Raw genomic sequence first — 26,351 nt, 5'->3', positions numbered from 1 at the left:
GCAGAATCTTTCAGAACTGTACTGGTGACTTCCCCTGGTGTCATCTTGATTATATCTGTTCTTTTTCTTTGCTAACCTAAGTAACTAGGGCTTGCATGGTAGCTCTTGAATCCTTTGAGTAATTCCATTAAGCTTTTATACAGGATTAGCAGCTTCAAATTTTCCTTTGGATAAGTGTTATGAAAATAAGATTGCAGATTTGCAAGGAAAAAATCTTGCAGTAACAGCCAGGCACTGGTTTCTGTCACCCTTGTGGGTTCTTTGATTTGAGTTATCCTAGAACCTTAAGCCCAGCCTCGTTAGACATCAGTTCCCTATAAAGCATAAACCCATTACAAATAAGACTGTATCACTCTTGTACCTCTTGGTAATGCTTCTTAAGAAAGATGGTTTCTCATTGATGGTTTTATTAAAAGCAAACAATATTCTCTGTTTCTTATGGCAAGACAATATTTCTGTAGTGTTTCAACACCTTGGTCATGAATCAAGCTGCTGCTCTTGCTGTTTGTTGTGCAATAACATCAAACATCCCTAGTGCATAAAAAAGTTGTCCTTGTTCTGAAGACTACACAGCCAAATTTCTTAGATTATCAAGGAATGTGGTTAAAAAATAACAACTTCTCTTACTTCTGAATTCACATGTCTTTTAAATAGTGTGTGAAATTAAGCACACAAATTCCATTGTTTGCTAGACTAAATAGGCTTTGACAGTGCCTTCCCCAGTATGTAGCTGCTTGGTTTGTCTATTAAGGATTTGTTCAGCGTTTTTGTGGAAAGAAACAAAAGAAATTAGGGTAAAATTGTAGAATCTTCCACAATATACAAGAACAATTTGGAATTCTGTTGCCATCATATAATGTGGTCATGCTTTTGACTAAGAGTTTTCTAAAGGGGACTGAAATTTACTGCACTGTGTATATGATTTTAGTATGTTGTTCACCAAACTTTATTAAGTTCTTACTTTTTTTAATATTAATTAGGATCTTCATAGTTTTTCCTTACCTGTAGTTGCCAGAGAGAAGACATATTGTTTGCTTTTAATAAAACCATTCTGGGAGAAAACATTAGTTTGAAAAACATTGTCCTGGTTAAAAAATGTGGACTATCCACAAAAATGTGCTCTATACACATAAAAAAAAAAAAAAAAAAGTGTGTGTATATATATATATATATATATATATATATACACACATATATATACACATATATATATATTTGAAATCTATTTTTCCCCTCTATTCATTGAATAAATGAACAGTGTCAAAGTGGAGAAAAAATTTTGAAATGAGAGCTGTTAATTTAAACTGTGTAATGCACTGGTGTATTTCAAAGAATAATAGAGGAAACTTTGTATAAAACAGCAGTTTTGACTTAACTATTGTGTGAGAATATGTTTAGTTTCATTGTTAATATGTAGCAGTAGGCAGCATGAAACACTGGAAACACAGATGTTTTCCTTTTTGAGAACTGAAGGAAGGAAAAGTAGTATCTGTGGATTATCCAAGAGATTGGCTTCTCTGTAGAAATGTATCAAAATGTGTGAAGAGTGAATTTGAGGTTTTAGAGACTCACTTGCAGGTTGTACAAGTAAACAGTGTATTAGTTTTCAACCTCTTTCAATATGTAATTCAGTAACTTTTTTTTTTTTTTTTTCCTAGTGATGGTATAGACCCCAGTGTAGTGAATTTGAGCTTGCAAATGATTTGCTTTCTTTTCAAGTTACCTTTTATGATCCCCAAGACATTGGGGACCTTTAGTTTACCTGATAGGACAATTGTAAAGGGTATAGTTTTCACTTTCTTACTCCAATATCTTCTACTGCTTTAAAAGTTGATATTTAAGAAAACTTGAGTGTTAAATCATTGTATTGTTTTGAGGTTTATTAATTTACAAAAAAATTTGATGTGGGACCTTGCTGCATGGATACACAATTTTCAGAGGCCTCTTGGTGCTGATAAAATAGAGATTAGGTTACCTTAGATTAATTCAGTGGGTTTTGTGGTTTGGCTTTGGTTCCTGTGTTCTAACAGTATGCAAGAGAATATGGAGAAAAATAGCTGTTAAAGACATGGAATTGTCTTGCTTGGCATAAACTTTCAGTTAATCTTCTGTTGATAGTCCATACATTAGCACTTTCTTGATGTGCTTGTATCAAGCTTAATTGAAGAGTGATTTAATTATACCTTTCTTTTACTGCATTCTTTGGTAATCTCTGATTTTATGCTGTCATCCTGTATCCCCTAGACACAACTGCCACAAGAAGTTGTTTGTGTTACTTTGATTATTGTAGTACCAAGACACTTAAAAAAAAAAGTTTTGTGTATTTGTTATGACAGTACTCATATTCCAGTTATTTTATGGAGAAGACTAGATTGCTTAGTCTTCAAAAAAGGTTATTTACCATGAAAGAGCAACTGTGTTGTAGGGAACAAACCTGGAGAGCTCCAGCATCACTTTCTGTATCATTGATCCTCCTTTCTGTTGCTTGCTATAGGTTATTTAAAGTTGTTGCTTTGCTGTAGCTGGATCTAAGGAGACTAAGGCTTAGTTATTTTCTTCTGCTGTCTATTGTAGATCAAAAGAGTATTTAGTGTCTATCACACAAAATAGAAGTTTGAGAAATACATGTATTCTAAGACAGTCTGAGTTGAAAAATCTGAGTGTTTATACAATATTGTGTTTTCAGTCCTTAGGAGGCGCTTCATAATTTGGCCCTTGTGCCTCTGCTGGTTAAGCTGCTGACAGTTTAACTAGTGTGACCTTGTTAAGGTCATGGATTAGTAGTGCAAAAACTGAAGGTTACTTAAAAGGAAAAAAAATATACTAAGAAGTGGAGTAAGGAGAAATTATTTTGAAATAGTTTCAACATGTATTTTTTACTTTGTAAATAAAAAGTATTGATGCAGATGTTTAAATTTGTATTTGTAATTCTTGTTATAAGGCATGTCCATCTGTCATATTTTATAGCTGGAAATGGAGAATTCTTTCTGACTTAGTTAAAATAACTAGGCTTCCACTAATTATTTAAGATGCAATGTGCTCCCTCTGTTCAGATTAGCCCTGGCCTTGTGAGGATGGAAAAATTATTTTTAGTGAGACAGTGTGAAATAGATTTAAGAGGGATAATAACTTATTTGTCAGAAAGTGTTATTTCTAAAATCAAGCTTCACATCTATCAGCAGAAATGTTTGCTCTTTGAGTGACTTGTATTAATTTGATATGGAAAATCTCTCTAGTACTAGGATGGAAAAATACTCTTTATGAAATTTTGTTAACTCTAAAACATAATGGAAATGCCTGAGACCATCTGTGAAACAAAGTACTTGAGAGTTGTAAAATGAGAACTCTTAAATAATATTTAATACATTTGTTTAGATTTCCAGGTTTTATATCATAACTGAATGAGGTAAGAGAAAAAGGTAATAGAATATGATATTCAGAAAAGCTGGAGTGCAAAAAAAAAACCAAAAATTTTGTTGTCTGATTTCATAATTCCTCTTATAATCTGTCTCTCTCTTGCTGTCTTTCCCTCTCCTCCCCATCTAATAAAAGCAAGACATGCTTTAACTGGTCAGCTTAAAGTCAATCAGATTTTGTTAGTTTTGGTCTCAAGAACTGAATTTCTCAAATGTCTCACTTAAATTAGTGTTAAGATAGAAAAGAGGCCCCGTTATCATCTCATTCATGGAAAAGGCTGAAGCATAAACTCAGTCCTTATTAGGTTCAGCTAAGGAGCTAAACAATGTGTCAAAGTTTTGATTGAAGTATCCACAAGCTTTGCCGTATAGAATCAGAATGGTTTGAGTTGAAAATAATCTTTCAAGATCATCAATGCTCACTTCTGTGGGTGGGTACATCGTTCATTAAATGAGGTTGCTCAAAGCCCTGCCCCACCTGACCTTGAATACTTGGAACAGATCATGCGCAACTTCTCTGGACAAGTTGTTCAGTGTCTCACCCCTTCAATGTAAAAATACCTTCCTAATGTCCAATCTAAATCTACCAGTTTTTAGTTTAAAACCCAGTTACAGACCCTCATGAAGAGTCTGTCCCCATTTTTCTTCCAAGCACCTTTTAAGTTCCCTCAGTACCTAGGGGTGCATTTCATCAGGTTTCATAGACTCATGTCCTTCAGGTTCCTTAGATGGTCTTAAATCTGATGTTGTGCTGCAGTGGACAGTTCTTCATTCTCCCAGTGCCCACGTTTGCCTCCAGGGACTGGGACAGTGTATCTGGAGCACTTGCTGGTGAAGACCAGGATAAAGAAGTCATTAAGAACCTCAGCCTTGTCCGTGTCCTGGGTCTCCTTTGAGATAGGGGCCCTTTTATCACTGACGTACCTATAGACGTTTTTTATTGCATAGAAGCTTCATCAAGCTTGATGTCCCAGGCCAGATTTAATTCTATTACAGCTTTAGCTTTCCTATCCTGATTCCTGGCTGCTTGTACAATTTCTCTGTATTCCTCCCAAGCTACCTGTCCTTGCTTCCACCCTCTGTAGGCTTCATTTTTCTGCTTGTGTTTGTCCAGGAGTTCCTTGTTCAACCATGCAGGTGGCTGGTGTTTTGCCCGGCTTCCATTGGTAGGCATGCATTGCTCCTGAGCCTGGAAGAGGTGATCCTGCAATATTAACCAGTTTTCTTGGGGCCATCTGCCAAGCAGATCCCTGAGAAGGCCAAACTGTGCTCTCCTGAAGTCCAGGACAGTGAGCTCGCTGTGCACCCTTGCTGCCCTGAGGATCTTGAACTCCAGTGTTTCACGGTCCCTGCAGCCCAGGCTGCCCTTGAGCTTCACGTTCCCCAGCAGCCCCCACATTTTGGTGAGAAGGAGACCCAGCATAGCACCTCTCCTTGTTGGCTTCTCTAACTCGGGGAAGGAAGGTATCGCCATTATCACATTCCAGGCACCTCCTGGTCCTGAGTTGATTATGCTTTGCTGTGTTGTCCCTCTAACAGATATGGGGGTGGTTGAAGTCCCCCATGAGGACCATGGCTTGTGAATGTGAGGCTGCTCTTATTTGTCTATAGAGGACTTCATAGTTCAGTGTTCCTGGGTGGGGAGCCTGTAGCAGACCTCTAGCATAACATGTCCTGTCCCTTCCCTCCCTTTCATCCTGACCCATAACCTTTCAGTCAGCTCCTCTTCCGTTCCATGGCAGATCTCCATGCACCCCAGGCAGTTGCTAACATAGAGGGTAACATCCCCTCCTTGTCTCCCATGCCTGTCCTTCCTAAACACACTGTATCCTTCCATTCCAACACTCCAGTCATAGGAGGTATCCCACCATGTCTTAGTGATGCCAGTTAGATGATAGACATGCAGGCACATGCATGTCTCTAACTTTTTTTTTTTATTGTCTTTGCTTCGTGCATTTCCATACAGGCATTTTAGCTGAGCTCCCAATGGAGCCAACTTGCTGGCTGGAGTGGCAGAAGTTCCTTTGTGCTGATCTTCAGGTGCTCTCCTGCTGACCTACAATCCCTTTCCAGGCTCTGAGCATTTTTTGGTGGCTCTAACATGAAACTGATAGCAGTAGGGTGGATTGAGGCTCCTGTTCCCTTGAACCTTTAGGTAGTTGTGCACCATGTCTCAAAAAATATAAATGAAGAGTGTCAGTTTTTCCATATCTATGAAATGTAGGATTTGGGAGACCAACAAGGGCTGTGGCATTGACTTGGGGAGAACATTCATCACATGCTGTGCTGTCGAGAGCCAGCAGGACTGAACAGATTTTCTGCAATGTTGTTCTTCAACAATTAAGATAGTATGGAATTCTTAGTAGTTTTAACCTGTGGCTCTTGGATTTTGACTACCTTGGGTCACAATACTGGACTTTTCTTGTACTTTCTGTTCTCTAATTATGTGATGAAGCAGCAACCTCCAGTGCCTTGCAGCATGTTTCTACCTACTGTTATTTGTGCTTGCCTAAAAGATTTTGACTAATTGAAACTTGCTGCTGAGCAATATTGAATAATGTGCTATCCCATTTCTCAAAATGAACACTGCAACCAGAGCAGTAAGGTCACTTTAGGGAGAGGGAAGGGGTTTTGTGAGCTCAGTAGCAACTGATGGTAATGGGTTTCTATTTGGTGATGTTGCAATTGACTTAGAAAAATCTGGAATATACAGTTATACCTGCATGGTGCTGTAAAGAAAGCTCCTAAAAACTATCATCTTTTGTTGTACTGATGTGTATCGGCTTTCAGTTTTGTTTGGCCACAGAACACATGCTGCCCACATGAAATGCTACCCCCAGTAACTAGTTCAGATACTTACATTAGGTGATGTCTGCTGAGTGCTGGTTACCTTGCACTGGGGTTGAAACAGAGCAGCAGATTTTGCTTAGTCACTTGAGTCTATTTTGTTTCCTTTCAGTGAAGGGATATTTCCTGCTTGGAGTTGAGCTTTGTTTTCTCATGCTAAGAAGCTGGAAAGGAGAAAGAAGGCCTACACAAATGCCAGATTGGCATGTGGTTGATAAGTAGACCGATCCAAAAATGCCTTTTTTGGGCTGACATTTTCTGCGTTCGAGAGCAGAATGCTGACTTGTGTGGTGCTTGCACCTTCTGCCCCTGGCTTACCAAGATTGATTTGTGATTGTGGGTGGTATAAGTCTTAGGATAGTTTGTCTATTTTAGGACATGGTTTAGAGTTTAAGCTCTCAGGTAGGACAGGTATATGCTTTGTGTAAAGAGGGTTAAATGTTAATTTTTGGCACAGATAAATTATGCTCTACTCAAATTTTTGAAGTTATTCCAGGGATTTACATTTTTATAAGGACAGATTTTGGATGATAAAATGTTTTACTGTCCTGGAGTAAAGGAAATAATTGAAACTAAGAAAAGAACCTGAAAACCACCACCACCAAAAAACCTGAACCTGAAGGTAGTAGCACCTATTTAGTAGTAGGATTTATGAAACTCCTGATTAGATGGACTTAATTAATTCAGTGTTTTATAAACAAAACACTTCTATTCCAGAAATGGGTGTCCCTGCAAAACAGCAGGATAATGTTGTCTTCTAGTGATGCAAAATATGCAGTCTTCATTCAAACTAACATAGAGTTTTATTTCATGAGAGTGGGTTTTTTCAGCTGATTGTGAAAGTAATAAAATCTCAACTTTCCCGTAAAGCTAGGTCAGACATATGTTTCAACTGACAGATTACTTGTGAAGTGTCTGATGAGTTTCTCTTCCTGCAGTAAAAAATACCTTTTCTAGAAGTCACCTTTAAACTTGTAATAATTCCTGTCACTCTTCAAAATGACACTGAGTAGTTGTACAATATCCATAGATATTTGGAGTAAGCAGTATGTAAATGACTGCTTTCTACTTTGGGTGGTTTTTTTCGCTGTTTAATATTATTCATGTATGGATACATATTATCACAACTTATCATTTTTTCCTCTTTATAGGTCCTGCTGGGGACTTGCATCTGGCCTCAATGTGAAATTAAGGTAGAAAAACACATCTACATATGTGTTTGCTATTAGGATTTAGTTTATTCACTGGTCATGCCTGAAGAGTGATGTTCGTCTCTAGTCGGCTAACAGCCAGGAAATATAAATGATTGTCCTAGAAGTCAAGCCTCTCTCCTATTTACTGGAGTGAAAATCACCTCCAGATATCGACGGAAAATCAACTACAGAAAATGCTTCACGTTATAAGGATGCCAACCACCTAGATTCATGCGCCCTATCTGTACAGTTGTTGTGGATGGTTTGCCATCTGAAAGCTCCTCAAGCTCTTATCCAGGCCCTGTATCTGTTTCTGAAATGTCTCTGCTACATGCTTTGGGTCCAGTGCAGACCTGGCTGGGACAAGAGCTAGAGAAGTGTGGCATTGATGCCATGATTTATACTCGGTATGTCCTCAGTCTTCTGCTGCATGATAGCTATGACTACGACCTGCAGGAACAGGTATTTACATATTTTAGATGTTGTCCAGTGAAAGTGAGTTTTTGTACCAGTTATGTTTTGTGTATTATACCTGGGTATGCTTCAGCTGGGAGGGTGGTTGTCTTTAAGTGTGTGGGTGGAAGGAGGGTATAAACCACACAGGAGTCAGAATTGATGGGTGAACTGAGATTAAAGTAGTTAGGTTCCTGTATGGGCAATTACATTAAACAATGTTTTCACATGGCTACAATTGATATCTGAATTGTTAACACTGGGATAGCTGTGTCCTTAATGGAGACCATCACTGCTTGTGATTAGAAGCTTATTTAATACTGGAACATTAGTAAATTAATGTAATTCTTGTAAACCGTGTCAAATTGCCCGGCTTCACAGTAGTTTGTAGACCCCCCCCATCACTTCCCATGGATTTCATGTTGTGCTATTTTCAGTAAAGAATAAACACCCCCCAAATATCTTTTAGTCTTCAAGTATTTGAAATATATTATTATTACACATACATTATAAATATATTATAATTATTATACATACATTATTAATTTCTTCTAAAATAATGTTAATGCTGAATGCTGATAAAAAGCATGCAAGATAGTTGTGACCCTGGAACATACTGTTCAGTCTCAATACCTTTTTTTTTTTTTTTACTTTTTTATTTGTCTGCATCTTGAACCTGTATAGAAATACTTTTAATAGTGGAGTTTATGGATTCAGGACTTAGAGAAATTACAGTGTTTCAGAAGAGGCTGATGATGCCATTAAACATGGGCTTTGTCTTAGAAGGTGGCTGTGGTGACAGTGGGAAGGAAGAAAAGCAAATACCTATTATTTGATAGCTTAATTATTAGTCCTTTTTCATTACTGTTGTTTTGGTTAGACTTCAAGCATTGCTGCCTAACTGCTTCAGAAATTCCATTGTCACCTAGTTTATCCTTTTAAAAATCCAGCTAGAGCGGAGCAGGTTATTGTTAGATAGATGTAAGTGTAACAGAAGAACAAAAAAACTCATGTCAGTTGCTGTCAGTGTTTGAACTCTTAGCAACCATTACCATGCATAAAAGCCTTCTTGCTTCCCTTGTGCAAACCAGAAAACTTGTATCGGTAAAAGTTTTTTTGTTTCTTTTTTTTCAAAAGTGTATCTGGCACCAGTAGGTGACCTCAGCAACAATCCCATGATTAATAATAATAATAATAATTTTAAAAACCCAGTTTAAGCACTTTCTGGAAATATACCTTAACATGTAGGTCTTGGTCAGACATTAATATCTGTATTTTAGAAGGGGGCAGAAAAAGGTTCCAAAACCTGTTTGAAAGGAGCATGTGGGATGAGGACATTAAAAACGAAACCTATTGAAACCACAGGAGAACTTGAGGAGCTTTAGAGATAGGCCAGTGGCCTTGGGGGAAATGAAGACGTGTTTCTTTTCAGTCCATTTCAGACCACTGTCATAACTTTGAAGTTGCTACTGTGATATTTCAAATTAATGAAGTGCCAAAATTAGTTTTCTTTTTATCAGGCTTTGCAAGAAGCAGGGTTACTATATTATGAAAATCTCATTCAGTTTATTTCTCATTTTGATACTTAAACTGGATCCTTTGTGGGTTTGATAACAGAGCTTTTAGGAATGTGTCTGTTCTCTTTCCAAGTTGATTATCTGAACCTAATGAGCCAAAGGGAGAAGAATACCACATGCTGACAGGGTAGCCAAAACCTGTGTTGCTGAGTGGGTGCTGTGGTACCAATGTACAGGAGGTCTTCTGAACAACATTGGGCTTTGAAGCTGGAAGATTTTTTTCCCACCTCCTCCAATTTGATCCTGTTTATAATGTACTTTTACTCTGTTCACCCTACTTCAAATAACTGTTTTCTAAGTTTTGAGACCTAATATCAATTTAGTTTTGGGGTTATATTTTGTAGTAATGATTAGATGCACCTGTTACGAAACATACTGCTTCCTAATTCCTTTCTCAAATAGCTTAGTCTGTAAAGCCTGCAAGTACAAATTTCTAACATTGAGGAAATATTTAAATACATATGTTTTGTTATTTGTTACTGATTTGAATTTTTTTCTTGTTACTTACTGGTTCTTTGTATCGCCTGACATTTTAAATTAGTTTTGTTGAGTGAAGTTATTCAGAAACAAGAAAATCTTTATTCTAAAGCATGTATTTAGGTATAAGCAATTTCAATCCAATTTTGGTGATGTGTACAATATTAAGACAAAGGGGAAAAACATATACTAGTGTTGCTTACAAGTAGAAGTTAAGGAAGAGAACAGGAATTAAAAACCTAAATGAGAAGTAATTTAGGAGTAAAATAATTAGAGTTGCTGAGCTTCTTTAACCCAGATTAATTCCCATTGAAGATTTGGTCTTTGGAATCTCAGGAATTTTTTCTCCCATATGATTCCTTTAATTCTTAAGAAAGATAAGAGAATTTCCATGGAAAGAGCTATTCTCAATAGTGGGCTTATTGCAATGATTTCTCTCCAACTTAGAGGACAGCTACAAAAAGGACTGAAGCAGTCTAATCACATGGAGAAGACGAGGGACAATGGGTACATGTTGCACTGGGGGCAGTTTCATCTTGATATGAGAATTTTTTTCTTTTTCTGTTTTCTTGTAGTGAGAACAGTCATTCACTGGAACAACCTCCTCAGGAATGTGATAGAATCCCTGTTGCTGGAGGTTTTTGAGATGCAGTAGAGTGTTAGATAATCTTGTCTAGTTTCCTTTTCCTTTGGAAGACTCGACCACATGATTCTTTGAGGTCCCTTCCATCCTGAGCTGTAATGTGATTCTGTGATTCTTTGCTTTTTGTGCTCTGTTTTTGGGATAGTTAGTAGCCATCCCTTTTTCCTCAAAATAGAGCAGTGGCTTCTGTTTAGAGCAGGTTACAAGGAATGTATAGTCTCACAATGGGATTATGTATAGGAACAATCCGTTGCAGTTTGCTTTTTGCGGGGGTGGGAGGGAAGAGGACTAATTTAGGAAGTCTTAATCTTACAGATACTGTCATCTTCATTAGAAATGTTACAGGCTGAAGTGAAGATGGTCATTAAGGTCTTTCCACCTCAGGGTGTTGATGGTATCATTAGCACTGCTTTAGTTGCTTCAGGGAGCCTCCTTCAGTGCTTGCTTTGTAGTGTTCTAGTGTCATCAAGTGTAGCAGGGAAATGGAACTCTGAAGTCTGGACTGAGGTTCTGTCAGGTAAGTACAAAAAAATTTAATATCAAAAATAAGTAAGAAAACCCATTCCCAACCTTACTGGGTATACACAGCTATTTAAGATATCACTGTTGTCACGTTATCAGTCACTTCTGTTTACAGTTAAAATAAGAATTTCAAAGGAATATGGGAATCTTGATTGACTATGGAAGTCTTGATTGATTAGATCTTCAGGGTTATTTTTGCAAATAAGCAGGATGTTCCCTTCTGCTCTGTTAGTAATATTTAATATGTGGATTTTGGTCTTGATTCTGATGCAGTCTTCTTCAGTGTTACTCTGGTGCAGATTTGTGTGACTTTCTCCAATATTATCTTTTTTTGTGCAGTGAGCTAGTTTGATGTCTGCATAGAAGATAAGACTAAGGATATGTGTGTGGGGGGGTTGTGTTGGTTTTCATTCCCCATTATTTGTATATATGTAAGGGTATGATTTTTTTGTTTGGGTTTTGTTTGGGTTTGTTAGTGGTGTTACATCTATGCCTTGCCCAATTAGAATGGTCTTTGTTGGGTATTGTTATATGGATTCAGGCTCAGAATCACAAAATGTTAGATTGGTAAGTCATGAGTTTCCAGAGAGTTCATAGCAGATTTTTGCAAATACAGAAAACATAGGTGGAAGTAAAACCCTAGTACACTGCAACCAAATTTTACTGGAATGTTTGCAGTTCCTATTCTGGCTCATTGGCTTAAGCTGAAATAGCTATTAAAATATTGGGAAAATTTATAAGCCAGTATGTTTTGCCCAGCTGTATTTCAAAGGAATAGAGAATTTCCAAGAAAGGAATCTTGTTTATGGTAAACTGTACTGTGGTACCAGGGTCTTCAGGACTGCTATGGTTATACATGTGTTATTCATACCTATCAAGAGTTACTGTAAAATTCTCAAATTCTCTAAATATACACACTTTAAATGCATGTTGGTTTGTTTTGAAATACTCAAGTACTGAAGGTAACTGAGTTATTGTTGGCATCTGGAGCACAATTCTTATCCAAGCATACTACTTTTGGAAGTGAGTCTTAGAGCTCAAGATGTAAAAGTTCTTAAGTACTTCATTCTGACTGTGTACTCTTTTTTCCTTTTTCCTTTTTTTAATTTCCCTCTCCCCTCAGGTTTGTTTGGCAGCAATGATATTGCTGATGGGGGGGGGGTTAAGTGGGTAGAAGTAGGAGGCTCTTTGGGATTTTTTTCCCCAGTATTGACTGACGGAGTAGAAAATACAAAGATAGTATGAATTGGATTTGCACATTTTCCTTGATTCCTGTGATACAGTTCACTGAAATAGTTTTGAGGGTTTTGTGATTAGTTGAGGTTTGTTGTATCAGAAGACAGGTAAGGATTTCAGTGGTAGACTTGCCCTTTTTTTCCGGCAAGTGAAGATATTGCTTGTGCACCATCTTTCTAGAGAACAATTCTCAAATTGATTTGCACATATATTACATGTCTACATGGCCTAAAGATTACTAAAGAAATCTTTGAACAATGCTATAAAAGATATTCATTATTTAGAGAGTGTGTTAGGGAGTTTACTTGGTTCAGTTTGGTTAGGTTTTTTTTTTGAGCCTGTGAGTCGTCTCTTCAAAATGTTTGGAAATCACTGGTATTTTGTGCTGAGATAGATAACTTTTTAGTCACTCTTGGTCCATTAAGGAAAACCTCATAAAATTTGTGTGGATTTACAGACTGTTCAATGTCAGTAAAGTGCAGAATGTTTCTGCCAAGTATACATGTTTTCGCCATTTGCATTTTTTTACTGAATTTACTTTGGATAAATTAAGCAAAAATCATGAAATTGCTGTCAAGTTTTTAACTTTTGGGGACCCACAGAATTGCTGTTGGTGGAGATCTAAATATTGTGAGACAGCCTTTTGACTTCACGCTAGACTAATTATTGATCAGAATACCTTGCTCTTAGTTTCCTAGTAGCAAACCAACTAGGTGCTTTGAAGATTTGATTGTTGTTTAAGTGCTGCTTAAAAATATATTTGTAGATACATGTGTTCTCAAACCAGTTTATGATACAGTAAATTTCGTATTAAGATAATATAATCTGTGTGAAGCAGAAGGCATTGCCTTAAAATATACTTTGTGTGAAACATTATTTCATTGATCGTTCTTTATATGGTATTAACATCAGTGTTCCGTGTTGTATCTTTCACATACTAATTGTAAGCCTAACTGATTTTGAATATAATAAATTTATGTTTTAGAGCTATAGATTTGTTCCTGTGGACTGTTCTCCCTTATAGAGCCTTTATTTAAAAAAACCCAAAACCTAACCCCAACAGCTAGACACTGTGAGATAAAGGCTTTGTTTGTAAGCCTTTGGTCTGCAGCAGGAAGGTCGAAATGCATTTGTTATGCATACTTTTCATATCAAGTGTCTTCTGTTGCTTTTGATCTACTTCTTTCGACTCGTTTTTGGAAGTTAACAGTTTTTTTCTGAACCTCAAAAGTAAAATCCTTTTTTTTTTTAAGACGATGTTTTCCTAACTCTCAGAATTAATTGGCTATTGCACTGCAAACTATGTACTTTTGTGACCAGGTTCAGATTTTTGCTTTTGATTTTTCAATTTTTAACAGAGAGGCTTTTTTGCAGGAAGAATAATTATTTGTTGACTGATTTGAAGTAGTTCCATTCAGGAACTCTTTTATATGGAGGCATAAAAAGATATAATAGTTACACTATCAGAAGTGTAACTATCCACTGACTCTGATAATAGTTTTTATTCTTGCTTTTTCATCATTGTCATTTACATATTTAAAGTCCAAAATGTAGTTTTCTTTTTTATGTTAAGAGAAAAGGAGAGCAGCAGAAGGGACACCTCAGCCTATATGCGATATATTTGAGGGCTGGACCTTGTGGTTTTAAGTCCATAAATGATTTTGGCCTATTCCTCTGCCCTGGGATGGGGATATCATTGCCAACTTTAGTCTGTGTTTGGCTTGCCTGTGCTAAGGACAGAGGACACTTTGGTGACTGAACTTGGGATGCACTTGCTGGGTTCCCAGATCCAGTGGAATGTGCTGTTAGTTCTCCTGCCATCCCATATTAACCCAGTAGAGGGACCTGATGTCTGGATTTATATTCTAGTAATAGATACTAGTTTTTCCCATGTATATTTTGGGTGGAAGAGGATGTGTGGTTTTGTATGTGTTTTGTGTTTGTATGTCTCATCCATAACCCAAAGAGAGGAGGAGAAATGAAGATTTGGTCCTCTGCACTCTACTAACGATGTGTTAAATGTTAATCTGGCTAGTAATCCTATTTCACAAAAATAACAGTGCTGCTTCTAGTATAATTACACCTTTTCTATTGTCATCCCTAAGAAATGCTTTTGGGTCATTCAAACACATTTTTTGATGAGGCATTAAATATGCAGAATGGGTTCAGCTACAGTAGAGAAATGCTGTGTGACTGCTGTACACAAATGTCAGTAAATTTCAAAGTTCACCAGCAACAAGTAGAAATAAATTTCTTGAATGCAAAGCATTTTCTGTTTAGTTTGTATCTTTGTTACTGCTTATTAAGCTGTATAAGCTTAAGCTTATACTTATAAGCTTATACGGCTTATTAAGCAGTCCTGTAGGAACAATTTTTAAAATGTTCTGACCGTAGTTTTTTAGTCAGTACCCCAATTAGGTATGTAAATTTAAAATTGTGGGAATCAGTGTATGAAGAAAAGAGTAGGTAGGAGGGGGAGCTGTGAAACCAAGACTTTTGGCTGTACTTTTTTATATTACTAATTTGAAATCCTTAGATTACTCAAATGTATATGTTTACAGCAATGGGAGTAGCCCCCTTCTTCTTCCCATACATAAACATGTAAACTGAAGAAAGGACCAATTAATCTTATTTAGAAAATAGTACTATAACTTGAAATTAATATGCCCATAAAGCTTATTCATACAAAAGGTTAACCACTTTCCAAAAGCTCAGATAATTAAGTTTAAAAGTTTATAGAGGAAAACTTAGCTGTGGTCCTGCCCTCTATCCCTCTCTAGGAAGGGGGTACTATAGCCGAGAGCTATATAATTCAAATTTTGGGAAGTAATTTTTTGTGTACAATATTAGTTTTTTGAGAAAAATTAGGTGGATATGGATTCTTCTTCACTTAAGCAATGGAAGATGGCTGAAATGTCTTTACTGTAAAAGCATGAGGCTCAGGAAATTTATTTATTGACTTTTAGTTGGCATTTGTCTTGTTAATTGTGCAGTAACTAAGCTGTTCTGTATTTCTCTGGCCAGTGACTGATAGATATGGGACAGGTTTGGAGTATCATGGACTGTGAGTTTGTATTCTCTATTCTGTTTTAGGGATGGGAATTGTGGTGGCAGGGATTGGAGCTCAGAATAGGCTCATGCAAACTGTGCGGGTTCCAGGGCAGTCAGCTTCAGCTTGTGTGTCAGTGCAGAAAAAAAACATTCATTCTCAAGGATTGTGCTTATCTGAGAAACTTTATTTCCACACTCTCTGCTGTGTTTGTATTGGTGTGAGTGATCATGTTGAGCTGCTCGTTCCTTTTTTATCAAGTTGTGACTACTAATGTATTCTCACAAAGCCTTACATAATACAAAGCAGAGATGGAAGCTCAAGGGCCAGGTTGGTGAGTCCTCCTAACAGTCAGGATTTCTTTGCAGTCATCTCTGTGCTGATACAATTGTCCTGTTTAGATTTCTGGGCGTAATTGAGATACTTCCTTTGTTTTCTTTGGGTATATGTCATTGCATGGCAGTACACTTGTCACATTTCTCCAAGCATAGACATGTGCTGCCTATATTCTCTGAAATCAGATGATTGCAGTGGTCTGTAATGCTTGACACACAGCTTTATCTCTAAAGCCAAGAAAGCAACCATAAATGTTATGAAATAACTTCTCCAGTCATGACATGCCCCTTTCAGACACCTTGACTCTGTAGTGACAGTTTCTGTTGAGTTCCTGGCTTTCTTTTCTGCAGTGTAAGTCAGACATGTAAGTAAAACGATGCCTTTGTAGCTCTGGCTATAGCCTTGCTAAATTTTCTTCTTTTCTGCTTTTACTTTAATGGGAAAAGTCTAAAGGCAATCTGCTCAACAAACATTTTAACAGATGCAGAATTTGCATGTTCTCTCATTCTTTGGAGTGGGTGTGACAAATTTCTCCTCCTTAGTTTTAGCCTAGAAGTTACTTCTAATTACTGAACATCACATAGACTGCCCTTTCAAACTGGTAGGATTATAAGCAAAAGTTTATAATTGGCAGAAATTCAGATTACAGGTTTTTATACTTGGATTGTTTAGTTTTGGTAAGGAGAATTCTTTCCTGCCTGCCATCAGTCCCGAATACCCTGAGGTCATAGCAGTGCATGTTGTGATCTGCTACATTATCAGCTGTTCTGTTACAGTGAGGCTCTGCAGGGTTATAATGTTCTGGTTGGGACATCTGGGAAAGAGGTGACTGTAGTGGCTAGATGGTTCCCTGTTTTTTCACTATGAGTCTTAGATGAATTCTTTCCATGATAATGGCTGGATTTGGAGTTATTATCTAACATTAAAGGACGTTTCCTGGTCCTCTCTGTTCTGTGTTTAGCTATGTTTTTTTGCCACGGAGAAAACTTATGCTGCTCTCTGAAATGTACCCTTTGTCTGCATTTCCTTTGGGGCATATTAGCCAATGTTCTTGCATTTTTTTCCTGAACTGTCTCATCTATGTATTATCTCTTTGTCTCAGTCTGAGGCAGCCTGTAAGGAATGTCTAAGCTGATCCTGGCCCACCAGACCTTTCTCAGTATTTATAATAAATTTCATTATGAAAAGGTATCAATCACTGTGGCTTTAAGCAATCTATGAGGGTTTTTCCTGAATCTCAGTTTAATGGAAGCATTTTTTTCAGGCAAGATCACTGAAGGTCTTTATACATTGTTGAATAATTTGTGATTTGTTGTAATTTTCCCCAAATCTCAATTGTGAAATCCTCAAAGAGGCAGTGGTGTTCTGTTTTGGGTATTATTTGTCATGGAATCATTGAATGGTTTGGTTTTTAAGGGATCTTGAAGACCATCTAGTTCCTAGCCCCCTGCCATGGGCAGGGATTCCTTCCACAAGACTGGGTTGCTCAGAGCCCCATCTAGCCTGGCCTTGAATACCTTCGGGAAGGGGGAGCCACAACTTCTCTGGGCAACCTTTCAAGTGCCTTATAACCCTCAGAGTGAAGAATTTCTTTCTAATATCTAATCTATACCTGCCTGCCTTCATTTTAGAGACATTCCCCCTGGAGGCTTCTCTTCTCTAGGCTGAACAATCTAGAGAACTCTGTCAGCCTGTGTTCATAGCAGAGGTGTTCCAGCCTTCTTGAGGCCCTTCTGTGGACCCAGTTCTAGAGGTCCATGTCCCTCTCATGTTGGGAACAGAGCTGGGGTGCAGTACTATTGGTGGGGTCTCATGAGAATGAGACAGCCAGAATCACCTTCCTTTGCCTGCTGGCCACGCTGCTTTGGATACAGCCCAGGACAGAGTTGTCTTTCTGGGCTGTGACTGCACCATTAGTGTGAAGAATACAGATACTTCATCTATATTTTTTTAGCCATTTATTGAATTATTCTTGTCAGGAAACTGCATTTTCAGTGTCTTCATGATTGAAATTATCATAGTTATCTAGTTACGTAGTAGGTAGGAGATCGTAGGACTCTGAAGAGTAGAAATTTAAATAGCAGTTTAGATATACAAACTTGGGGGTTTTTCAATATCCAGAGGGCATTAGCTCTCTGTTGATACTTCTTTAATATTGGATGGTCATCTCCTGAAAATGTAGGTAATGGTAGTCTGGTTTAAATATTTGAGCTCTGTAAGCAAAATTTAAGGTTTTTTTCTGTGTGTATGTGCACTTATAAAATCTGTAAGTTCAGAGTGTCTTTGCTTTTGTGAAAAGTTCAGTGATCAGTGTAGAGCTCTTGCATTAAAATGAGCATTATGTTATAATCTCTAGTTCTGTTAGAAAACATGGTAAAGGAAGGCATCTGTGAAGGTGAAGAGATCAGAAGTCCTTGGTTATTCTTTCCACGTGGAGAAAGTAGTTTACGTGTCTTCATGCATACAGAATGTTTTGCTGAGCTGCTTTCTTTCCTGTTTGTTATGGACTTGATACTTTTCAGTCTAAGGAGTAAACCTGCTGAAGACAGAGAGCAAAAGAGAGGGGGGAAAAAATTAAGAGACTTGTTTAACTAATTTAAACCATTGGGATTTACTACTGGGTTGTCTTTTTTTTTTTTTTTTGACAACTTAGTCATCATAAAAGAAGAGGATCGCTCTGTTTGCATCTCATGTTCTACAAACTCACTCTCTAAGGGTGTATTCCATGTCCTTGTTTCTCAGGCATTTTACTTTAATGTGAGCTTTGTAAAACCTTTTTGTTTTTGATCCAGAATGGTCTTGTTACGCAAGAATTATACCTAAGGTTTTTTTTCTTCACTGTTCTATAGGGTTTTATGGGTGTGGTGTTTGATTAGTGTACAGAAGGTGCAAGATCCTCAGTAACATAGGCTATATCCAATACATATGTGGTGCTGATAAATACTGTAGTTTAGATGAAGATTTTAAACTGCAAAATTTTTCATGGAATAGCTGTAATCCGTGCTGTTTGCTAGTTTTGTAAAATCTGAGGCTATGAAACTTATGAGTTTGTCCTGGAAAAAAAATCCAAACTCAAGTTTTAAACTTGGCAGCCAGGTGTGACTGAAAACCATGTCTCCAAAATTTTTTTTGTGTGTATCATATAAAGAGGTAGAAGGAAAACGAGAATTCTGTTGGAGCTATGTCCTCAATTGCTGCATCCTGAAGGACAAGCCATGTTGTTCCCAGAGTGCACAAACAACTCACTCACTCTGAAAGGAGGGATGAGACCATGATAACCCAGCTCTGGGGTGGGGGCCTGAGAGAGAATTCCGTTTAGCTTCCCTTCCCCCTTGAAAAAACTGCATATCTCTTAAAAGAGATTTTTCAGTTTTTAAAAGTTGAAACCTGACAAAGTTTGTAGACAAGTGTCAGATATTTTTGAAATTACATGTGTGAAGGACTGAATGAAATGCTTTATAAATTTCTGTGAGCATGAAGGTTCTTGCTGCTCTGCTGACAGATAGTTGGTAAAGCTGTGATCTATCAGTACAAAGCAAACCTTTGTTAGCATAGAGAAAAACAGTAATACATAGCATTTTAGGAATGTTTTCCCACTGCAGATGTTGTCTTTGTGAACTTTCCACATAAAATCAGAATAAATGAAGTTAACCCAGTGCAAATTTGCTGGTGTACCTGGATCTTCACCCACACAGATGGGTCTCTATTTATTTATCTGCAGCTGTGCCCATGTGAATGAGCTGGAGGGGTTTTGGGAGCTGGTGGGGAGTAGGTGGTTCTCATCAGTTTGTTTTCTTTCCCATGAATATTGGGAAGAGTTAGAGTGTTCTGCAGCCTCATTTTATAAAGATATATATAAACTGCAATTTTGGAAAAGACTTAAATTTTTTTTTTAATAATGAATTGTAGATATGCACAGTCTTTTAAACCTATTCTCTGATTTTTTTTTTTCTTATTCTTTTTTATGATTTCTTTTGTTATTCCTTCTAATAACAGTGCAGTAGCCTGTTCAAATTTTTGGTTTTAAGTGAATCACTGGCAACTTGCACAAGTGCTGGGAAAATCAGAGTGACTGGTAGCTTTTTGCTCTTTCAGCACTAAATGCAATTCTCCAGTTTTGGTGCTCAAATAAGACTTCAAGCAGTAAATCCAGCGAATTGCTCTGCTCCTTCTCATGAAGTCACAAGTGGCAGCTCTTTGATGGCTGCTTCTGCATAGGATTGGTCTCTGTTGGCACCCTTTTTTTTCCCATCTTGTTCTTTGATTGCACAGGAACAATTATCTGCACTGACAACTTGTTTTACTTTGTTTTAAAACCATGGGGAATTAGGAATTCTTTTAAATGAGGGTAGGTCTTAGCCTGGTTTTCTTTGGAAGCAGTAACAGGTACTTGGAAAAGGTTGAAACAGGTAGGCTGAAAAGCATCAGATATTTGTGGATCTCTTTGGAGAAGACAATTTTAGACAAGCATACATTTTAAGATGTTAAAGATTATCTTACTGACAGCCAAAATACTTACTTCATGAGATGAAAATGGCAAATCATGTATATGTACGTGAACAGACAGTGAAGAACAAGCAAGTCTGGTAATAAAGTTTGTAAATTCTGAAAAGCCATATAAAAGGGATGCAAAGGGATGCTGTATCTTCAGATGATTGCATATAATACAATAGCATTCTACTCTGATGTTATTGTTCTTCATCGTTCTTACACGTGTTAGTAGCCAACCCCGCCTACTCACCCTCACTTCTCAATTACTTGAATTTTTTTCTGAAGTAGTTCAGGTTTATTTTATGATAGCTACTGCTATCTCTAGCTGTAATCATGTTCATTTTAACACTGAGTTGAAGGCTTCAGGATCTAACACTGCATTTTCTTCTTCTGGCTTGTTTAACTTTCTCTTAAGTTTGATCTTAACTCTCTGAATTACTTGCTTTTCATTCTTATTATTTCAGAGATCAGTGAAACTAACATATTTTGTGTAATTTACAGTAATACATTCAACCATAAGTTGGCCATAAAATTGCCTTTGTGGATTTACTTTGCAAAAATTGGAAAATATTACAGGGAAGTGTGAGTTGCCTCCATGTCCTGTGAAAGATGCATGTGCTTTTCTGAGTAGTAAGTGCAAGTTTTATGTAATCAAACTAATCTTTAATTTGGCAAAAAGTAGTTTTTAGCAGATAGAAAGGGGTTGGTTTCTTTTTGCTCAGTATGTTATTTGTAGTCCTGCTTTGCTATAGTACTGAGATATTAATGTATTTAAATAATGTAATTTCTTTATTTGATTTTAGGAGAATGACATCTTCCTGGGCTGGGAAAAGGGAGCTTACAAGAAATGGGGAAAGAGTAAGAAAAAGTGCTCTGATCTAACACTAGAGGAAATGAAAAAACAGGCTGCTGTCCAGTGTCTTCGCTCTGCTTCTGATGAAGTAAGTTTGGACTATTTAATAGATTCTTAAGGCTTTATGTCCTTCTTTGTGCTAGATTTATTTTGCTTGTGATGCTTGTATTTTAATTTGTGGCTTCTTTTAAATGCTAGCTTGCCAAGAGTTCTCCAAGAATTCTTTATTTTTATATAGTAAATCATGATATCAGTGTATGTTAGAATGATTTCACAAGAGATTCTGTACTATGTGGTGTCATGCTTTCCTTTCTGTAAACCCTTCCCTATTCTTGTTAGGGGCACCAGTTTGAGTTGAAATTACCACAAATCTTTGCATAAAGGTAATTCTAAAAATTTTAAGTTGACTTTGTGTTGTGTGTGGATAAAAAGGACTGGAATATGTGGGCAGAAGCCATCTTGCTCTGTGCATGCCACATATGTAATCCAGAATTCCTAAATAAAAAGCCATGTACAGTAGCAAGTGTTAACTTTCCAGATTACATGATTGAGTGGAAGTGAAGTGCACTGACTAGAGCAGGTGAAGAGAGGTGAAGGAAGATAGCAGAGGCAGCAGATACTCTGTAGATGAGCAGAAAAGTGGGCAAAGGGAGAGGCAGTTGAAGGCAATGTTTAAAAAGAAGGAATGATCTGTAGCACAAGTTAAAGGAATCTCTCCAGGGAGATTTTTCAGACAGCAAAAATGAGAAACTGTTTTTTTAGTTTACAGAACTATAAATGCTCTGATCTGTCACTGCTGTAAGAAGAAACTACCCCACCTCTGCAGCTTGGTTGCGTTACTGCTCTCCACACCTTCCTAGTCATAGCTTGTGCTTGCACAAGCATTTGGGTGGTTATGTGGACAACTGGTTTGGGAAAGTGAATCAGTTTCCTGAGATTAACCTGGTTGGGGCAGAGGAAATGTTAACCCAGAGAGGTTTCCTGGTCAGATTTGTGGCACAGGCTCTTGTGCCAGTAAGGCTGTGGAAAAGTAATCAAGGAAGTGGGGAAGATGTGGTGGTTATTCCCACCACCTTCAGCAGCATTACCATCACGTTCTAGCTCACTGTGAATCTACTTGAGTATTTGTTCAGTTACTAAATTGCTAATTGACTAACTGGGAGGTTTCTGACCTCCCATTTTCCCATTACTTTTTATCCTACAAAGTGATGCAAAGTAGAATTTGTTGATAATTCGCTCTGCTCTCAAAGTTACAGAATATTGAGGTCAGCACTCCAACTACCATAGAAGTTAATTTGAATATGAAGCAAATAGAGAGAAATAATTGCAAGAAGCAATGTCTTTCTTGAGGATATGTTTGTCTTTGTATACTCATTTTATGAACAATAAAATGTAGGTTTCATACATAGACTACAGGAATACTGATGATTGATTCTTAACTTCAGAAATTGCACTCTTGATGCATCTCCACGTAGCTGAAAATCAAGAATCATCACTTAGAACTAAATTTATGTTATATAGAGAAATTTAGTTGCAGAGCAAAAGGAAGGAGGAGGTGAATTTATTAATAATCTTTAACAGAGAAGGGAAGAAACTATTCAACTATAGTTTTGAAAAGATAAAAATACATAAGATCTGAAAGGTTGAAAAATAACTTCACCTTTGACCTCTGTCACCTTGTTAGTGTTCAACATTAACCTATAATCTGCAAGCTGTAGACTTATTTCAGAGCTATTTTGACTTCTGTTGCCTGCTCAGACAATTAAGCTTACACATTTCTTGTCATTAATGAAATTGCAGGTCATAATTTTTATGATGTATATTCAAACTCAGAATTGAACCTTTAAACCTTTTAAAAAAAGTTTTTACTTAAAGCTGCTTTGTAGGTAGTTTAACACAAGCATTGCATTAAAGAAATACAGACTTTAAATTTTTCCCCCAGAATTAAAGGGAGGGGTGATCCTACTTAAATGCTAGTAATACTTTTAAGTAACTTGTAAGATATCTTTTATTTCTGATTTTTGAAACACATTTCTGATCTTGTGTTTTCGTATTTAAGTTTGTGTGCTAATCTGATGGAAATAATGAATAGATTTGGTACTGTGAAAGATAATGTTAAAATAATATCTCTGCTGAGGCATTCAAGCTGTTCCATACAATGTTCATGGTTTCGTCTCTACAACAAGATAAGAATACTCTGTGAACTGTAGTTGAAATGGTAGGTCCGTTGTGTGTAAGGAGTATTTATAAAAATTGTTGAGATACAAATAAATACTTTTTTCCCAGTGCCACTTGAATTTTTTAAAATAGTTTTCTGAATCATCTGAGAAATGTTTATCTGTGATTTTTTTTTTTTGTTGTCTGATGAGGTAGATGTGTTCATTGGGATGTTCTCTTTTTGCAAGTGGCCTGATAAATAATCCACATGGGCAGTTATAGAGCTTGTTTATAGTTTTGCTTACCTTCTGTGATCCCTTTTTCAAAGTAGGTGGATGCAGAAATGCCAATCTGTTCACATGGATATGGAACACTTGGTCTTCCAGCCTAAGCTCTTCTTTCAACCTTAGTATTGGAGTAAAACAAAAACAAGCAAGTTTGAGTCCCTTTATTGGGAGTAATTGGGAAAAAGTTATAGGGATTTCAACTTGAATATATTTAAATAAAATTGTATTTAAACGAAGTGATTGTAATGTTTACCCTGTGTATGTCTGTAGACAGAGTATGTATACATGTGTGTATAGGCACACACAAACAAACACACACAAAAGAGCCAAAACAGGGTGAAAATTCAGTGAAGACTTTAGGGTTTTGCAGTCTGTTCATTTTTGAGAGAAAAGTGTGCAGAGGATGAAAAGTTAATGAGGGTCAGTAATAACTTTTCTAACTCTCATAGGAAATTACAGAGATATGGTTCATGTAATTTGGATTTTTGCATTTAACTGTTTAAACCAATAACGTGTTAAGAAATGGCAGACAGTCTGCCTCCTCCCCTACCAGTAACCAAAAGCCTTAAAATTGGGTGATCACTTCAAAAAAGTACTTGATGGAGAGAGGAAGTGATAAAATAGATTACATGAAAATTTGCTTGATAGCAGTAAGTACTTTTTTTGTCAGACTTCCATTTAGTGGTTGAAACAAGTATTTTGAAATAACCTCTTGTGGATTTTCATTTCCACCGTATTCATTCTTAGGGTACTTCATTTATATGTTTATGCTTCATTTATGTTTTACATTCATAGTTAGGTGCTTCATTTGGTAGCTTAGTTTTGCTTCAATTCTGTTCTTCCTCTTGTGCTAAAGAGTAATTCTGTAAAACACTAATCTGAGACAGAAATCCAGGGTTCTAGTTTTAATTTTATAGTGCTGAAAACAAAGATCTGACTTGAAGAAGCCCAAGTTTGGCGTTTATTTCTAAAACATTTCCTACGTTGTGGAGAATGAAGAGTCAGAGAAGCTGCTCTGCCTCTCTGTGTCTTTGCCACAGCAGAGCCTGTTGTGGACTAAGTGTGTTTGTTGGGAGAGGCCTCATTCTGACAGGCACCATCTGGTATATGTAAGAATGCAAATTGTTAATGGGTGTGTGTTCTGAGGACAGTATTTTTTGTGTGACAAGCATTTTGGTGTCTCAAATTGTCTATATTTGTATGAATGAGTCTTTGGCTGCAGATGCTCTTGGTGCAGTCAGGAGCAGAGGAAATGTAAGTGCATTGCAACTCTCCAGAAAATGGAGACAGAATGATGGTGAGAAAGACTTTTAAGACAAGTACTTTAATGTAGCAATCAATTGCTATTCTTACTGCAGTTCTAAAGTTTATTTTTTTCTGAAACACTTGAATAAATAGCAGTTTAAAGACATGCTGAAGAATTGCTCAAATTTTAAAAAGCTTGTTAATATTGACCTTGAGTAGAGATTTTGCCTTAATTTTCATCCTGCTAAAGTATGGAAGAAATTTTTAAAGGTTGTTTTGCCATTAACTGCTCAAGTAGGGATATCCATTCTAATGAAACATTGGGTAAAAAATCCTAATGTTTAGGACTGGGGAATATTTATGTAAAAGTACTTTGATGAAAATAAGAAATATTATGCTGAAATTACTGCCTCAAATTTTAAGTAAAAATGGCTGATCTGTCAACATTAAATAGCTTGGTGATTAGTTTTATTGTTGTTGTTTGTAGAAACATGATCATTTGTTCAGTTACAAGTGGAGGTTCTTTTTTTCTTTTTTTTTAAACCTCCTAATTCTGAAGGTACATTGTTTTGTATTTGAATAATGAAACTTGTCATTACTTGTTTTGTTACTGTAAAAAGACAGAAGGCAGTATCTTTGAGACTCAGAAATTTATTAAGTAAACGAGAGTTTAGGAATTCATGTGTGTTACTTTTATAAGGTGGATACTGGGAGCAGTATTGGAATTAGACGTTACTTATGGAGACTGATACATGTAAGACTTTTCAATAAGACTTTTCCTAGTAATAATATTGAAATTACTTATGTACCTGTCCATTGGTCACAAATCCAAGCTTAATTAGCTTGTAGCTGATGACTTTTCTGCCAAAAATTGCATTGTTCAATAGAGCGAGCAGGTCTCCAGCTGTGTAGTTGCAGTTCAGTCACCAAACACCTGCAGTGTGACACACGAAGCTGCGCCCCAAGATGGTGCCAGAGTTTCAATTCAACCAGTTGCTGTGTCCTTCTGCTGAAATGTGTGAGAACTTTTTAAGAATGAGCAAAGGAGACAACTTCCTGTGATCTTACTTTGTGCACGGATGAAACCAGTGCTCCGAGACTCTCCTTCTCCCAATGTAGGGGGCCACTTTACCTAAGCTGGTCCACAGCACATCCTGAGACAATCCTAGTGTCCTGTGCTGCTGGTCTCCCAAGGCCTGCATAATGGGGTTCAGGCAATGTGGTCCCTTCTGAACTAACCAAGCTCTCAAAATCTGCTAACATGAAACAGTGTGCAATGTGTTAAAGCAAGAGCTAGTCTTGGTTGATAGATTTCGTGATGAATTTTGAACGAGAACTACTCTAATATATTTGACAAGAACACACAGTGCCTTCCATCCCACTGTTCTAAGAAATTACTGCTTGGAGATAACATAGAAACATAATTGGTGAAACTTTGTAACAGTAATTTATTTTAAATTACTCAGGTGTGGCATGCTAACAGTACAGAGTTGGCTTTGCTTACTTTGAGTCATGATGGGGGAATATAACTCTTCTGATACTTGTGTTATCATGTGGGACCACATAGGG

The 26,351-nt window shown here is 37.0% G+C and overlaps 1 protein-coding gene across 7 annotated transcripts in view; it reads left to right on the top strand.

Moving 5' to 3' along the window:
• The window catches only part of KIAA0232, a 65,102-nt gene that overhangs the window by 11,431 nt on the left and 27,320 nt on the right, over positions 1-26,351 (top strand). For 6 of the 7 annotated variants that reach the window (XM_084205039.1, XM_084205037.1, XM_084205038.1 and 3 more), the window contains exons 2-3: positions 7,415-7,918; positions 21,044-21,181. In XM_084205039.1, the coding sequence (XP_084061165.1) occupies positions 7,688-7,918; positions 21,044-21,181 (369 nt within the window). In that variant the 5' untranslated portion in view covers positions 7,415-7,687. Of the gene's footprint in view, positions 1-7,414; positions 7,919-21,043; positions 21,182-26,351 lie in introns of those variants that run through there. The other variant, XM_084205040.1, reaches the window with a different exon arrangement.

Source organism: Fringilla coelebs, assembly GCF_963513975.1.
Source record: "Fringilla coelebs genome assembly, chromosome: 4".
In the NCBI taxonomy this organism is placed as follows: Eukaryota; Metazoa; Chordata; class Aves; order Passeriformes; family Fringillidae; genus Fringilla; species Fringilla coelebs.
This window is presented reverse-complemented; position numbering and strand designations above follow the sequence as displayed.